This window comes from Erithacus rubecula (genome assembly GCF_903797595.1).
Source record: "Erithacus rubecula genome assembly, chromosome: 5".
NCBI classification, from domain to species: Eukaryota; Metazoa; Chordata; class Aves; order Passeriformes; family Muscicapidae; genus Erithacus; species Erithacus rubecula.
Window position 1 is genome coordinate 10,050,568 of NC_136687.1, and position 17,743 is coordinate 10,068,310.

At 41.1% G+C, this 17,743-nt stretch overlaps 1 protein-coding gene across 4 annotated transcripts in view; it reads right to left on the bottom strand.

Moving 5' to 3' along the window:
* Window positions 1–4,372, bottom strand: part of SORCS2 (sortilin related VPS10 domain containing receptor 2) — a 530,132-nt gene extending 525,760 nt beyond the window's left edge. For all 4 annotated transcript variants that reach the window (XM_079307025.1, XM_079307023.1, XM_079307024.1 and 1 more), the window contains exon 1: window positions 4,013–4,372. In XM_079307025.1, the coding sequence (XP_079163151.1) occupies window positions 4,013–4,369 (357 nt within the window). In that variant the 5' untranslated portion in view covers window positions 4,370–4,372. The remainder of the gene's footprint in view (window positions 1–4,012) is intronic.
* Between the last annotated feature and the right edge of the window lie 13,371 nt (window positions 4,373–17,743).

Below are 17,743 nucleotides of genomic sequence, written 5' to 3' on the forward strand. Positions count from 1 at the left end.
TTTTTCACCCAAATCAGAAAGGCTTACATATTTTTAGTAAATCTGGGCACATGCATATTTAGTTTAAGACACTAGGGCTATTCTTTTAGCCTGCTACCTGTATATATTCCAATTCTGTGTTACTTATCAGTCACACGGACGGCAATTACTCGCCCTTCCCACAGTAAATGGTGTGCCATGTCTTCAGTTTATGATATTTTAGGACTGGCAGGAAAATTAATTCCACTTGCATGAGCCTTTGTTTGAAAGTAAGACCACACAACAGCTTTCTGTGGGCAGAGGACACAGAGAGCAGAAATACTAATTGCTGGAATTTGCTAACCGGATACATTCTACTGTGACAACTATCAGCTTTACAAGACCTGCATTATCAGTGATGGTTTTCACTACACATCCCACTGCAAAGAAAGGCTGGGGACATGTTTCTTGTTTATAAGATTTGCAAATAATTATTAAACTACAAAATAAAGTCACAAGGACACAAAAACGGGAAGTGATTTGCCTATCTCCTGTTACAGCTCTCTCTTGACAAAGCAAGGAATTGTACCCTGATGTTCCGAGTGATTCAATCCCACTTTACAATCCCTGCAACCACACCAGTGTCCTCTGGTTTGCCATCAAAGCCACCATTTCTCTAACTCACCAAATTAACAGCATTGCAAGAGGAAAATAAGTAAACATCAGACTTGTACAGTACAGAAAAGAGGGAAGAGAGAGGATCAATTTAATTTATAGCCTCCCTTCTTTCAAGACATCTGATGTAACCAAAAATCATATGCTCCTACTATTGCAGCACAGGATGATTTACACAACGCAAATTATTTTTCTAGAACTCCATATGCACATCAACCTAATCCCTGCTCCTCTCACATTTATGTATTTGCCCTTGATCCACACAAATGAGTACTCTATGGCAGCACTTTCAATGAACTATTCATGCAGGTGAACATCCTTGAGAGACACAGCCACCCCCTCTGCTTTTATAGTTATTTGTCTCTTCATCAAAGGAATAATCCTATTGCATATTTCTTCTTCATTTATTTTACTAGGCGAGGTGTTTAAGAGGATATGTGGTCATCTGGAGCTCATCACTGTCAAATTTTCAGCCATGCAGCTGTAAAGGGCAAAGAAACTAGTTTAGCTCCTTGGTTTACTAAGTGCTGAGTACCTCCAATGAGGTGCCAAATGTGTGTGGTGACACTTTCAGATTGCTGAGTGCCTCCTGAGGTTTGCAGGGCCTGATCCAAAACCCCACTGTAGGAATGACAGCCCTCCCCTTGACTGCACTGTGCCTGGGACAGAACAGAGCTTCAAGACTCAAGCCTGTGCTTCCAACACAGGGAAAAACATTTCACAGATTTAAGAACACAGAATAAGGTGGCGGGTTTGAGAAGCACTAGACTGTAGTGTTCCTGCCTCTAAACAACCCAGAGTCATATAAATAAATACACATCTACTTAAACAAATAGACATTCAAGACTACTTAAAATACGATCAGGTGCTTATTTTCAACTGTTTGAATATAACATACAAACATGCAGCAAAATTCTCTCCAATCCCCTTGAGCCCATTCTGTTTCCTTTGAGCTTAATATACTTCTTCCACTCCTTAAAAAAAAATTAAGAAAAAAAAGATTCTATGAACTGTCTTTACAAATCATTTTTCTGTGAAAGCCTTTGTTAAAATCAGGTCTTCTTCTGGAAGCATGCAATAAAACAGAGCTAATTAACAAGAAAAGAAGATGAAAAAATGCTGACAGCCATACTGTAAAACATCCAGTGCAAAGACTGGCTGCTTTCATTTGGGTTAAAGCAGAAAAGTCTTTCATTAACAGGTCACTTGTTCAAACAGTCTTGCTTGACAGTAGTCACCTGATGGCAGGCAGAGTAAGAGTCATACATTGTAAGGAACTCTGCAAAAGTATTTTTCTTGAATGTATAAATACCATACAGAACGTCTGCAGGCATTCTGCAATACTGAATTAGTAGATTGCAACTAAGCAAACAAAAAAAGAGCTAAGTTGTAGCAAAGATTCCAGCCACTTTCATTTTTTCTGACAGTTGCCATTTATCTTTGCTTTTGAAGAGACTACATGATAGTATTCTAGTAAGTGAGCTGTAGCATACTGTGAAAAAATAATAACATTTTAGCAATACAAGCCCTCACTGCAGCATCTGTTATTAAATCTTTGCAGAGAGGCGAGGCGAGACCGCTAGTCATAACTGTGGATTAGCAAGGTTCTACTATATTCATTTTAGAGTGCAGAATGCTTTGCATGAAAGCTGTTACTTGCCTTCTATGTCAAAAAATGAACTTATGCCAACTTTTTAATACTGAATTCTTCAAGGAAGCTGTCCTAACAGCCTGCAAGCACTGTCCACAAAAAAAGGCAGCAGTCTAATAGCAGAGAAATGGAGGAAGCACAGAATCAGAATAGCTGATGCTGCTGATTTGCAACACTTTCTTTTCACAGAAAATGACCATCATCTTCCTTCCTTCCTGAGCAAATCAAAAACTGCGTTTGAAAGTGTCAAGCTTTATGATGCTGACTTCAACTCTGACACCTGATTATACAAGAGCATTAACATAAGCGCTCAGCATGCTCCAGGGAGTCACTGCATCCTCAGCAGTGGAGCCTTAGCAGCTCCACATTCTGGCTGACTCCCTAGCAAAACAGGCAAAAACCCAGGACTTCAGGTCCTAGAGAAAGGATGATAATTCACATACTTATGAGAAGTATAACACAGACATCTGAACTGAGCCAAGTTTAAGTAAACTTTATACTAAATTCACAAAGTTCAAGCAGAGTCAGAGCTTAGCTGAACTGTAGTTAAAACGCTCAAGAGATTTCCAGAAACACTAAAATCCTTCAGGATAAAGTTCATCTTAAGCTTTCATAACGATATTTTCCTGACTATGAAGTTACACAGACAGTGTAAGGTGCTATGTAATATTTACCCATGACGCCCACTGTTATGATATAATGTTTCAGTGAAGAATAAATTAGAAGCAGCAAATCCCTGAAACTACCCGTGTGAATACACAACTATTAACAGATCAATACATAAAGAAGTGAAGACTAACTGAAATTGAAAATTAGTTTAAAGAATTCTAGTGGCACCCACCGTGAGAGCTGCTGTCTAAAACAGATAAACGATAAAGGCAAGACACATTGATTTAACCGTGGAAAGTTGTGAACACTGATGCTCTATGCAGTATTACTGGTCCCAGCACAAGATTTTAATCCACCAACGTGGCTCTAAAAGCCCACTCAGAAAGCTGCTGCTATTCCGGACCTTTGTGGGACGTCCTGCGGCGCCCGGCGGGGTCGTCCCGCTCTCTCACTCCTGCTGCTCACATCACCCCAAACCCAGAGCTACGTTTTATTTCATTTTCGGTTTGTTTCGGGTTTTTCTTTTCCCGACGCTTGAGGAGGCAGAGCGCGGTGCGGGGGAGATTACACGGGGATGACTGAATCGCGGTGAATCGATTAAGCCTCGACAATTTAATCTGGGACTTCATGCGGGGCTGGAGGAGATAATCCCCACACCGCAGTTCGTCCCTGCCTCTCCTTTACCCGGACACCCTGGCATAGACCCGGGGCACGCCGACCGCACACGGACACTGCCTCGCCGGTCCGGAGCTAAGCCTCCCTCCGCCTCCTCAGCCTCCTCCTCCTCCTCGCAGCGCGGCGCGCACCGCGCACCCGGCGCCTCTGCAAGATGCGCGCTCGCAAACTTTCCAAACTTCTGGGGAAGTGGCGAGGGGTACGCGGGGTCGGCCCGACCGCGGCGGCGCTTCGCCTCCCGGCGGCACCTCACGATCCGCAGCATCCCGAGCGCTGCCCGCGGGGACTCCGCACCCCGGGCCGGCCAGCGGGAGGCGGGAGCAGCGCGCTCCGGCCGCACCGAGGCCGGCGGAGCGCAGGTTGCTGCTCCCCGCAAGTTGGAGGAGCAAAGCGACGGCAAGGGCAGGGACCCCAAACCCCGCCCGCACTGCCCCTCGCACTCACGCTGCTGTTCTCGCCCGTCCAGTGCACCATCGCCTGGTTGTGAGACGCGTCCCCTTTCAGCACGAAGGAGGTGCTGATGAGGGAGACCTGCTCCCGGCCGGACGCCAAGGATGCTCTCCTGGAGCGGCCGCTCCCCGCCGCCGCCCCGCCGCCGCGCCGCGGCTCCGGCGGGCTGCGCGCCCCGCGGGTCAGGGCGACGGGGCGCGGGCGGCCGCAGGGCTCCGCGCAGCGCGGCGCGGCGGCGGCGCCCAGCAGCGGCGGCAGCAGCAGCAGCAGCAGCAGCGGCGGCGGCAGCGGCAGCCGGGCAGCCCCGCGCGGAGCGGCAGCGGCGGACACGCGTGGCCCGCCGTGCGCCATGGTGGCTCTCCGGCGTGGTAGTGACAGGCGGGGAGGTGGCGGGGAGGGAGGGAGACACCGCGGCGGAGGGCGGGGGCGGGGGAGGGCTGTAACCGGAGCGGGGCTCAGCAGCAGCGCCGTGCGCGGGGCTGCGCGCCCAGCCGGGGCGGCGCCGCCATCTGCTGGTCCGCGCCGAAACGCCGGGCGGGCTCCGGCTCACGGACACGGACACGGACACGGACACGGACACGGACACGGACACTCTCGCACTGAGGGAGTCTCTCGGCGGCGGCGGAGCCCCGCCGCTTGTGAACTTTCACACAGAGCTCCGGGGAGAGGCTTTCTGATAGCGCCCGAGCAGGATCCATGGAGCCTCTCGGGGCAGGTGCGCTGCAGCCCGAGGGGCGCTGGGGGCGAGCACCCACCGCTGCCTCTTTGGACACGAGGGATGGCCTTGGCTCGGCCGTCCATCCCACGAGGCTGCAGTGAAACGGTCAGAAGGGCTCTGTGGTCAGAAGCTGGGAGCTGAGGAGCAAATGAAGCCGGTGCAAAAATACGATTCCTGTCATTAAGACAAGCACCTCCATGGGGAAAAGTATCCTGTCCATTCTTCTGCCCCATAGTTCCTAGAAGACACCAGGCTCATCACCTGCATTGTCCAGAGCCAACTGCTAATCCATTGTTGCCCACTGTGGGGACATGTGCCTTGTAATTTGGGATTGATCCATGGCAGCCCCAAGAAATGCTCTCCTGGCATGGTCACAGCCAAAGGGGACAATGACTGGATCTGTGCAGGGTGGCATCACTCAGCTGAGAGGTGAAGTGGTGGAAGAAGATTCAGCCACCTCGGTCTGAGTGCTCTTCCTGCTTCACTGTATTGTGCTGTGTAACTATTAATAAATTGGGACTTATGAAGCAGTTTGCCTCATGCTGTGAAGAGGGCACAAGTTAGAAACCCAGAATAACTGAGGTTGGCATGGACCACTGGAGAAGTCCTGGTTCAACCTGCTGCTCAGTCCAGCTGAAGCTGAATATAACTTCACAGTAAGATAAGGATTCTCAGGCCTAAATTTAAGAAAACAAGTTTGATATATCATTGAGGAAAGTAATGACTCCAGGTACAGGCACCCAACAGAAGAGATCTGGGCTGATTAAACCCAAGGTGAGTAAAGTTAATAAACCAGCTTTAGCTGTAATCTGCCTTTACCCTAATGGCCTAGAAAATTAGGATTACAAAGGCTTTTCTAGGAAGATTAATAGAAAAAATAGTATCCACTGGTTTAACTGTACCATTTACAGGCCCATGATGACTACCACAGTGACCTAAAGTGACCTGGTTGTACCAAAGTTGTGTAAAAATTACTTTTAGCAAGCTATATGACTACGTGTTAGTTGTACACCTTCAGTAACCTGCCCTGTTATTACTGTAATATCTTGAACTAGAAGGCAGTTTCAAATTCAGGATGACTCTCCATTTCAAAAGAAACACAGAATAAAAATTAAAATAGTCTTTTTTTTAAAAAATCACGTGTTTTTTCTGTGGCTCCCAATAAAATCCTCTTTCAGAGTTCCAAGCACAGCCCCACAATCTCAAAACAGCCTCTGTTCAGCCTTCGCCCTTGATCTTCCAGCACAGTGTCTGAACCAAAAGAAGATATTGCCCCTTATCTAGGAGTCTCCAGATGACAGTTATGGAGATTCTGTTCCAAACACCCTGCCAACAAGGGGCCCAGGCAGTGACAGAAACTCAGGCAGGCAGCACCACATGACCCAGGTCACCAGTAGCTTCCTCTGGGACTCTTGAAGGCGCCATGTATCAAATTCATTTCTGAAGTACATCTTGTGTAAAGAGCAAGTTAATTTTTGATCTCAGATCTTGATTCTGGAGACATTATCAAAAGCTCAGAAGACTGAGGAGAAGCTACAGGGAGCTGTCTAAGGAAGGTGAAACAGGAGCATGAAACATGACTGACTTTGCATCCATTTAGTTTTCACACAGTGTCTTATCCCTCTGAAACACTACCCTTGTAAAGCAAAAACCACCTGGGTTTAAGTGAGCAGAAAGCTAATTTTCCAGACAAAACCCTCTTGACTTTTGTAAACTGGTCTCAATGACAGCTGTGGTCTAACTCCTGTTGGAATCACTGCTGTTTGGGCATGTTCTTTAGGGACACAAAAGTTGGGCAGTGATTCAACAGTTCACAGAAGACACACAGGAAGAAGGTGATTCCTGTTGGAATAACAGTTCCATCCTGAGTGAGTCACCTTCCATCTTTTGCACCTTTGCACAAAGAGGAACAGGAGAAAAAACATAATGCCAAATTGTTAAGAAAACATTAACCAACCACAACTGTATCAACCAACATGAAGGAGTCATTTGCCCATTATTAGGAATACAATAATTTTGATTCTTACATCATGGCATATCTCCTGTGAAACTGTGGCGATTACCCACTGTTTGTAGAATAACCTAAAATTATTCAGAAGAAATTGAACGGCCCAAGACCCTACATGTTAAAACTAGTATGCAAAATCGAATACTTCATCTGAATAAATGCAGCTGGACTTTGTCATGCTCATCCATTTTGCATTCACCACCATGTTTGACAGGTTGGGCTCCCATGAGCAGCAGCAAAGAGATGGTAACATCCATATTACTAAGAGTCAAGCTCTCTGTATCCATCAGTTACTGACACTTCCCATAAGAAGACTTAAAAAGGAAAAGAAAACCAAGCAGTTGTTGCAGAACTGATGAAACCTGGTCTCCTCCAACCTTGCAACTTAACTGCAAGGTCTGCTTAAGTCTTTCCCCACTGTCAGAATTTTCCATGATTTTCACAGGAACCTAGCAAACCCAGTAATAAAGTTCTCCTCATCTGCCCAATCACAAAACTTGCCATCTATTTTTGTGATCACCCCCAATTTGCCAATTTAGTTGAGATTGTCTTAAGGGCTCAGAAAACTCTGATCAAGGTGGATGGACAGATCCACAGACCGATGAACCACTCACTGACAAGGACTAACCAAGCCTTTTATTATTAGGCAATTTAATTAAATATTTCACCTAAAGAATGCTAAAGCTGAGAGAAATTGATGTAATTCTTATGTATGAATTGTAAGACATGAGAACATGGGGATGAATCACTCAACCTACAACCGTACTTGTCACTAATTGAATCCCTTGGTATCAGGCTTTTAAGAGGTCATGGATTTGATGGAACCCAAAGTAACTTCTACATTTTCCCTTCTTTAGAGATTAGCATAACCAAGACAGATGTGTGGGCAACACTGTGAAAATCTTTGCAATATCTCATCTCTGCCACTTAGTGAAAGGCTTTTGCCTGGCTTCCTCAATGACTGTTGAAGCTGGTTTTACATCAACCAGATTAATACATACTTACCAAATATTGCAATCTAATAAAGAATGAAAACTTAATATATCAGTAATTCACAATAATGAAGTGTATCTCTAGACAAGAGATGCTGTAGAAACAATACCTACATGGCATTATTTCACTGTGGTGCACACTTAATGACAGTAGAGTTTCAAAATACGAGTATCAAGCAGGTTGGATGAGAATGCTCAGGTTTGCAAAACTGTAAAAGAAGCTTCATTATGCAACTCCCATTAATGCATTCAAAGTCCTGCAGCTAAGTTACCTAAGAGATAAAATGATGTCTTTGTTTTGTCCAAAGGCAGGCGACTGTGTCACAGATCAGAGCCCAACTGTCTTAGGAAGGTACTGTACAAAAAGTGAAACAAAAGTTGATCCAGCTTCCAGCCACAATGTTGGTTATGTGAAGGACAATCAACATACTTGTAGTCCAAAGCATGTCAAGAATATTTAATTTCTTCTTATTCTGTTGTGACAACTCTAGGTGAAATGCAAACACAAGAGAACAGAAGTGCTACTGATATTTATGGGTTTGTTAGCATCAAGGTTGTTCATAAAGAAAGGAAGCTAATTGACAGACTAGAAAATATAATTTTGTCTAGAAAGCCCAAGCAACCTAAGCAATGTAAGAGACCAACTCTGATAAGTGAGGAGCTCTCCCAGTCTAAAATCTTGTTTAACTAGAACTTCTTAAGAGTTGTCAAAAGGATGGTTTAGATTTAGTTTAAGGATTCCTAAAGCAAAGAGGCTTCCCTAAATGTCTGAATTTTTTTATGTCTGTTATAAACTCTGGCTCAGCAAATACAAAGGTGCAGATAAAAAGATAAATAATCTTTAGCACAAACCTGTATCACAAATCTACTATATCACAAACCTCTAAGCTCCTCTAGTCCCAGAATAGAAAAAGAAAAGGCTTGAAATGGAAGGCAAGTTTTTTCCTGTTAATGGCAGAATTATTAGTTACATCTTTACTGACTGTCAATTAACCCCCTTCATTTTTACCACATTAATTTCTGATAAAATACTGGAAATATTACAGAAAGCTTCAAATTCTGCTCAGGTAGAAACCAAGATGCAGCGCTAATATTCTTTTTGTTTGCAAATAAAAAATATTGATAACAATTTGTTACATGTTTCACCCTCACAGCTACCTTAGGATGATAAATCAAGATGATTGCAGATGCACAATATGGTGGAAAATCACAGAAGAATTACCCATTTAAGCAAGCTCCTTGTATATTGTTCGCCTCTCTTAAAGGTTGATTTAAATTAATGTATCAAGGTGCATTTAGGACACCTTATTGCATTCATTAGATACAAAACAATTTCCAGTTACATTGTATTTATGTTTGGCACATCAAAATAAGCACTGGGACCTGAAGGTTTTTTGACAAAATGCTCATGCATGAAAGCAACTTAATCTCACATGTTTATCAAAATGCTCAACTCCAAAACACCTTATGCTTCATTCTGACCCTATCATTAGATAAAAAGTGAATAAAGAGCAAAGCCAAACAACAGAGCTTTTATTTAGCTATGCTTCTGAGGTTCCAAAATTATTTTTATTTGTATACTGTAACTACAAAACAAAGATCTTTACATAGTCAACAAATGTAGGTGTCTTAGCACTTTTCTCCATAGCTCCTCATTTTGACAGAATAAAAAATGAAGCAGGTGTCAGGCTGTTTTATCCTCATTAATTCATTGAAACATTGCTGTCAGCAGCCAGCCCAGATGCCCATAGAAGAAAGCCTAATTAATAGGTAGCATTCCTTGTCACAAAGAAAAAAAACTCTACTTCTGTGGGAAGTTCTGAAGTCTAAAAAAGTGAGCAACTACCTTTGTTCTATGAAGAACTGACTAAGCTACAAAGTACATGTTCAATTATCCTGTTCAAATTTGAACAATATAAAAGAGTGGATTTCAGTATAGTTTATTATCTTTGATTATTACAGAGAGTTCTCTCCAGGTATGGGTATACTAGCTGACATTCACTTATGAGAAAAAATTTGGAAGAGCTGTAAGTGGTTTAAGGAAAAACTAAATAGCTTCCAATTTTACCAGTATCAAGTTAGCAAACAGCATGTACACAGAAAAAACTGACACAACCAGCCCTTGGCCAATAGCCTGTAAACAGGCAGTCCCTGATTCAATCAAAAGTAATTGAGCAGCTCAGCAGTTTTACTACTGAGTAGGTAAATATACATTATAATTTTGTTTAGTTCTAGCTCATAAAATAAAGGAGAAAACAACTCGTAAAATCACTGTCACTGAGAAAACAGGCTGACAATTAATACCAGCTGTCTTGATGTCCTTAGGTTTTATCTTCTATCAATCAAAAGGGAAAACAACTAATCTGTGCATTTGTTATGCCACAAACCCTGAAACAGTAGCTTAGTCTGAAACAGAATATAAAAGATGAAGTGCAATGTTGTTGTGGCTATTGTAAGATTATCTGTCTTCAGCCTTCATAATTTCTCATCAACAATAAATGAGCAGAGTTCTGAAAAGATGAGAATTGGATTCATTGTCTACACCTTAAGATCTCACAAGAGAACAAAATGTGTTTTGTTTATGTGGCCAGCTAGACTGTGGGAACCTGTTTTTCCCAGAACAGCTTTGCACTCGTGTTTTCTGCCCTAAAATTTCATGGAGCTTATTTGGCAAACTATGGAAAGTTGAGAAATATTTGGGTATTTAGATAATCACAATGCAATGTGAAGGATGTAATCCTCAGATTTAAATTCAGCTTCATATTTGTCACTTAAGTTCCTTTTATTTCAAATATAATGTTAATGAATTCTGACCTAATCTTAACAGCTCTTTTATCAGTGTCATTTTTTAAACAGTTTGCTATAGTTGCATTTCTGAGAAACTGGTGTGAGAAAAAATAAATACTAAGCTCACCTAAAATCAAACCATTCTAAATCAGTTTTAGTCTTTTGCAAAGTATCCAGAGCTCAAGCTGTAAGATCTGAAGACTTCATAAAGGCACCACTTTTCTAGGAGGAGACGTTCCCATCTGGTAGATGTTTAGTGGGAAGTCAGGATGACATGTTTACAGCTACCTCAGTCCCCTCCAACTCTTCATGGAAAGAGCTTAGCAAGGAATGCAGATGTGAGTAGGATCCAATTTATGGTTAATATGTTTTGACCATAGAGCAAATCCTTTCTGCTGCAAGAGTGCAAGTTTAAGTGGATGTGGGACTGGGACCTAACTGTGTGGTCTTGCATGCCTATTCCAAGGGATGGGGAGGGCTTTTGCTCTGAGTTTTCCAGGGAGTGTGCTAAATTTTGTCTCATGGCTGAGGTTTGCAGATACAGCACTGGCTGGTCCAAAGCCAAACCAAGAAAAATGAGAGGGTTTTCTGCAGAAGACATATTCAGCTAAAACATCAGAAAACCACACTATTTTTAAGCTGGGAAATAGATTTACTTAAAGTAACAACCTTCAGGAGTGTCTTCTATGAATAATTAACAGAACTGTACATGAATTTTGGTAAGGTAGTAAGCTGGCTTATTCTTTTTCATGGCCTTTTTTTTTTTCCTTGTTTGCTTGCTATAAAAGTCTGTGTGGTCATGGTGAATAGATAGAGATAAGTCTTTCCCCAAAAAAGGAAGTTACTGAAATAATGTAGCACTGTGAAAAATGTGTACTATCAGATGCTAGGGAACCTGACTGCCACACATTTTGGAGTAGATAATTTAAAAAAAAAAAAAAAAAGCTGCATAAGAAATAGTGAAAATTAAAGTAATAGAACAACAGAAAACTGGTGCCAATTCCTCTCCTACAAACTATTGTTTTTGAAAAGCAAAACAGCTGGAGGCAGATGTTTTATGTAAGTAAAAGGCTGGAGGGCTTTGGAATCACGAGCTGGAGAAATACAGAGCACTTCACACTTTCCAAGGCACCCCTTATCGATTCCATTTCTCCACTCAAGCATTCATTCCCTTTAAGTCACACGTGCTCTGCATTTGAGGCAGTATAACAAAACAAAACAAAAACCCTGCCATATTTTTAACATCTTAAAAATCTTGTTCTATGCACCAAGCCAGGTTACTTATATCAAGACACAATACTATTTTTCCCAAAGAAAAGGTACCTTTTGTCATTGTCCTATGAACACAGGATGACCCAACTACTTTAAGAAAAACCAAACTGGTGCATAAATATCATACAGTTTTCAACAGCCCTCTATAAATACCATCATTGGTACCTCATATAAACACAAAGGATGAAAAGGTAAAGTATTTCTCTGTCTTTTTTTGTTTTCTATGTGATATTTTCTCTCCAGTCCCAAACATTTGTGGCCCAATGTGAAGTTTCCTTTCAGTCAGAATCATGAGTCTAAATGTCTAAAAATGCAGGTAGGCATTTTCAATGGTCTTGGATCCTAATTTCTAGGAAGAGCAATGGGAGCTGTGAGCCCATATGCAGCAGAAAATGAATCTGCATTTAGAAATTTGGCATTAGTGGCTGTTTCAGTTTTCTCTGGAATTATCAAAAACAGGGAAGCCTGGCAAACATCTATGTTTCTTCCATATGCCTGGTACATTGTTCACTTTGAACTTGGCAATAAGGACCCTGTGAGAGGTAAGTGAGAGCAAATGTGCTTCCATAGCAAACAATTCACTTGCCCAGAGAGGTTGTGGACTCTCCATCCCTGGAAGTGTTCAAGACCAGGCTAAATGGGGCTCTGAGTAACCTGGTGGAAGGCTCCCTGCCCATGACAGGATGTGGAACTGGATGATCTTTAAGGTCCCTACTTTTGAAATGTTACCTAGAATCACACAATGGTTTGGGTTGGAAGGGATCCTAAAGATCATCTGCTTTCGACTAGATGCCATGGGCAGGGAACCTTCCACTAGATCAGATTGCTTAAAGCACCCTCCAGCATGGATATGGGAAGTAATTTTTATAAAAAAGGAACTTAAGCTAGAATTCTTTTTTTCCATCTTTGGCCAATAATTCTGTATCCCTGAACTATAGAAGACACAAAATCTGGGGAAAATTACATTTGAAACACCTAACAAAACAAATCTGCCTAGAGCTCATGAAAGAGTGTTTGAAATCTGAATTTGCATCATCTAAACTGTAAAAATTGACAAAGTAACAGAGAATGACTTTTATATACATTTTAGTGACAACACTGCTGCTAAAGTCCCACACCTCATTCTAATTTCAGATGTGATTCAGAGTGTAGCCAGAGAAGCACATTTATCCACCAAAATACTTAAAATAAATACAATGGCTAAAAAAAAAAACTAATCAAACAGAATGATCATATATTTTCTTTCAAGAGAACTTGCTCAAGAAAAATACAGTAAGCCCACAAATTTGCTTCTGCTATTGTAAAGATTCTGCAGTTTTAGCCTGCTGTAATCATATATATTCATCCATCCATAAACATAACTACTATAAGTCTTATTCAAGAAAAGCCATTAAAAATACCTGAATGGTAGAGCAAAAAATAGCAGTCTGAAAAGCAAATAAACCATCCATAGCTATTTTTTATAATACTGAAACCACCTACACCATACTGTCAAAAATTACTTTTCCCCATGAATTTTAAAACTGTTTTATGTGGCAAAAATAATCACCCTTTGCACCAAATAGTGCAGTGTTTATATGTTTTCCCTTGTTCAGTTTTTGATACAGGAATAAATCATTGTTCCTCCAATTTTCCAGCAGTAGGTTCCAGCTCTTGTAGTTTCAGCCTGCACAGAACTGCATGAAAGGACACAAATCTTCTGATTTGGGAAAAACAAAATTTAAAAAAAAAAAAAAAAGCTTCTCATGGGGTCTCTGTTGTCAGCAGAAAATATCAGTGAAGAGATTCAGTTGTAGATATCTTGATACAGAATTTTCCTCATCCCCATTTTATTTCTACCACTTTCTTTTCAAAGCACCTTAATTTTCTAGGTTTTCCACCTCAGCTGTAGCAATCCCTAGGGATATGAGTATTACTGTGAATCAGGTGCATACTGAATTTTCTTTTTAAATTGCCCAAGTATTCTTCCATTTCCAAAACCAGCCTAATTCTTTGTCCAGCTGTGGAGTATTGCATATGGCTCCTAGACTTCATTAGTTTAATCAGTCACCAAAGCAGCATTTGATACAATGCTTGTCACTGTTAGGTTATAAATTATGGAAAATATGTTGAATACATTACTGATTTTGCAATTAAAAAAAAAAAGGTAAATAAAGATCCTTATCAAGGCTCACAAAACAGCAAAGACCTTGAGCACATATTTAACTAATTTAATTTAAATCATGCAAATGGATCCACTGATTTCACTAGAAATCTTCCTTTGCATCCCTTGAAATAAATTCAAATTATTGTTTAAATTAAATTTTAAATAATTTTAATGAATTTTTAGAAGGGTTAAAATGGTGCAAATACTGACTTCATGTCCATTGCATCCACTAAGCATTTCAGAGAAGGATTCACTTCATGGTTGTATTTCCATACTAATGATGCCTCAATATAAGCTATCATATTGGCCATCTGGACCTTTTATTTCCAACTTACTCTACAGCCTTATTCATGCTGTGATCCCTAAATCAGGTTGGAGATCCATTTTCAGCACAGTTAAAGGGAGAAGCCACTTAGTAATCTAAGGTTTTTAGGTCCTAAAGGGATGACACCCTAGACATACCTGGATCCCAGGTACATCATCAGGTCAACAGACCAGCCAAATTAAAGGTTATTTCAGTGTATGGGTTATACAGAGGATGCTGATCTAGGACAGGTCAATGCAACAGCAATACTGCTGCTACTTCTGGCCCCCAAACACCTACCAGAGAATAAAAGCAGCCTCTGGCCATTCAGAAGTTAACCACCTCTGACATATACATCAAATTTAATAATGTCTTAACAGCTACAGCCATTCACTTATTGCTTCTTCTACTATAAATGTTGGGGTTGGACCTTAGACACTCTTAGTGATATGCAAACCAAACCTACAGGCATCTTTTACAGGTGGATGTAAGCCTTAAATAAGCTGAAGTGTAAGAAAATGTTTCAAGAAAGATTCCATTAGAGCCATAAAGCAAATAAGGTATGTTTCCTAACAGTTTTTTTCATTAGGTTCCATTATTTCCAGTTAGTTAGATATCCTTTCAATCTCTCCAAAAAGTTTAACTCTTTCTTTTCTTGTAGTTTATTACTTTGAAGAGTTCTGCCAGTATTATCCATCACTGTCATCCTGTAATTGTGGTTTCTCCAAGTTTTACACATTAAACTAGATTGACACATAGGGTTGAAAGAGACAACCCAACTAGCTCTGTTTAAGGTCAGTTGTGCTGGCCCCAGCTATGTTTCCAAGGCTGCTGGGCTTATGCTGAGTTACCCAGCTGAAACTGCACCAACTCCTCCCTGACACACACCTCACTGGACACCAGGAAGAGATTCACATCCATGTGTGCTTTTTCCTTAGGGAGCTTCCTGGAGTGGCAAGTCAGGATCTGACTTTTCTTCATAAAAGGTTTACTGTATAAATGTTCTGTATAATTATTTATCTTTTTGTCTCCTCCAGACCTCCAGAAGATACGTATTAGGTATCTGTGCATCCTGTATTACAAGAGGACCTTGCTTTTCAGCAGCAAAACTTTCATGAGGGTCTGTGCAGCTTTCAGAGAATATTATCACATGGGATTTATTGTTTCCACAAATCCACTTAACCAAATTTCTAAAGCATTCTGAATCAACATCTTCAAAAAAGTAGAGCAACAGTTTTCAGAGTAGTTTTCTTGCAAAAACCAGATTTTGCCATGCAGATTGTGAATGAGGCGTTTACCACTGAATCAACAAATGCACCACTTATTTCTTTATTTAATTTGACCCTGCAATTTTGAGTGCTAAAATAGATTAGCCTACAATAAAATAACAATAACAAAACAAAACAAAAAAAAGAGGACCGGTGGAAAGTTTAAGTGTCTTCCTTAAATTAACCATAAAGAAGATTTTTACAAAGATTTGAGTTGAAAGCTTATGAATGTGAATACAATCTCATGAAATATTGCCAAGACTTGACCCCTTAATGACAAGATGAGAACACTGTTGTTGGTTTAATAGGGAGCAAGAGGAGACTATTTAGATGACCACACACCAGTCTACTGAGTCAGGGCCAGACTGCAGGTAATCAAATACCTCCTGCTGTTCTGATGAGCATAAGTAGATCACATCACCTTCTGTGCAATAGCATGCTTTACACTTCTCAGAATAGCATCTGCCTCTTTGATATATGTGTGCCACAAGGGTTTGGGTAGGGAATCCTTGGACAATATTTCAGAAGAGATTTAGTTGGCTCTATTTATTTTCCAAACATGTGCAGGTGTAAGAGGCAGAAAGGTTTGGCTCTTGATGCCACAGTCCTCATCTGCACACCTGCACTTCTGGCTACTCTTCTCATAAGAATGCTCAGAATTGGTAACTGGCACTGCTATATGATTAATTTTAGGGTTTAACATGTACTAGCTCTGTGCATTGACAAAGCTAATCAAAATGAAATAATATGTGGCACTACCCAGCTGGGTAAAAATAGAGCAAATTACATCAAATTCTTAACCCTTTTGAAGTCAACAGAGGTAATTGTTCCAAACAACATATGTGTTGAGCTTAGGCTTGGTTATAGACTGAGTGCAGCTGTAGGACAGAAAGGGCATTCATCTGGCATATTGTCTGAACATCCTTCTTTCCAAATCCTCAAGGAACCATATTGGTTAAGATACTTTCAAACAGTCCTCTCCTCACACAAAATTTAAGCACAGCATCTGTTATTTTACCATATTCAACAGCAGCAAGGCCATCAATACCCACCAAATCTCTGAAACTCCCACAGGATCCTCCTGTGGTAAGCATGTGATGCACTGATTCACTCACTCAGGATCCCTTGTCATGTGGCTGGACTGTGTTGCTGAGCTTTCTTTTCAGAGCACTTCTTACTGCTAAAGAAACCTGTGAATACTTGTCTAGTTCTAGAAAAGCACTGGAAACACCATTTCATATGAGAACTGAATTTGTCTCTCTGCTATTTTATTATGTATTTCTCAAAAAATACCAGTAATCACTCTATTGTCACAACACTTTTGATGAATTCACCAGCTATGAATGTTTCCATCCCAGATTGTATTCCCAAGGATTTCTCTAGGAAGCATTCTCTTTTTAAAGCCAGGCATTTCATCCAGTCTTAATATGGTACATTCATACATTTGTAATTGAGTACTAGATATCCAGGCAAAAAAGTAGCTACAAGAAGCTATCAGGACAATATGCAAATATTTCTGTGTAAAATACACTAGACAGAAATACAATATTTCTTCTATTTTGTTGATGACACATGTTCCCTATCTCCAGAGGTGATCAGATCACTCCAGACAAGAGCCCAAGGATATCATACACACACTAAGGATGGTTTGGGGAGCAGAGAACTCAAGTTTGAGATTCACCTAATATGGCAACAAGATCTCATTCTCATCAGCTGAGGAGGTGGCTGAAAGTAAAGGGTCTGAAAAGCAGAAAGAAATGTCGTGGTAAGGTATCAGGAAATGCTCCATAAGGTGGATTGCCAACACCAGGAAGAGAATGCCTCTGGTGAGTGCAGATCCCTGAGCACTTTTTAAAGCACCAGTAGAACAGGACTTTCTGGAGAATAGCTGAGGTACATGACCCTGGTTTGGAGCCAAGAGGTTCACCAGATGGCCATTACGAGCTATATTTCACATGTGCATGGCCTTTATTTTAAACCAGAATACTACAAATGGGAATTCAGCCTTCAAAAGAGCACAAGTACTCAGCAATACCTTTGGCTCAGCTTTTCCTCTACCACTTTTCAACCAGATATGCCTTTTACTCCTTTCAAGCTACAATCCTTCTTGTATTCCTTGGCCTTCTGGCCCATTTGCATACAGATTTTCAAAGCTGTTCTATGCTTTAGGCTTATATTATCATTTAGTTTTCCAGTCACTCTGCTTGCCAGCTTCTTTACCCTCCATTAC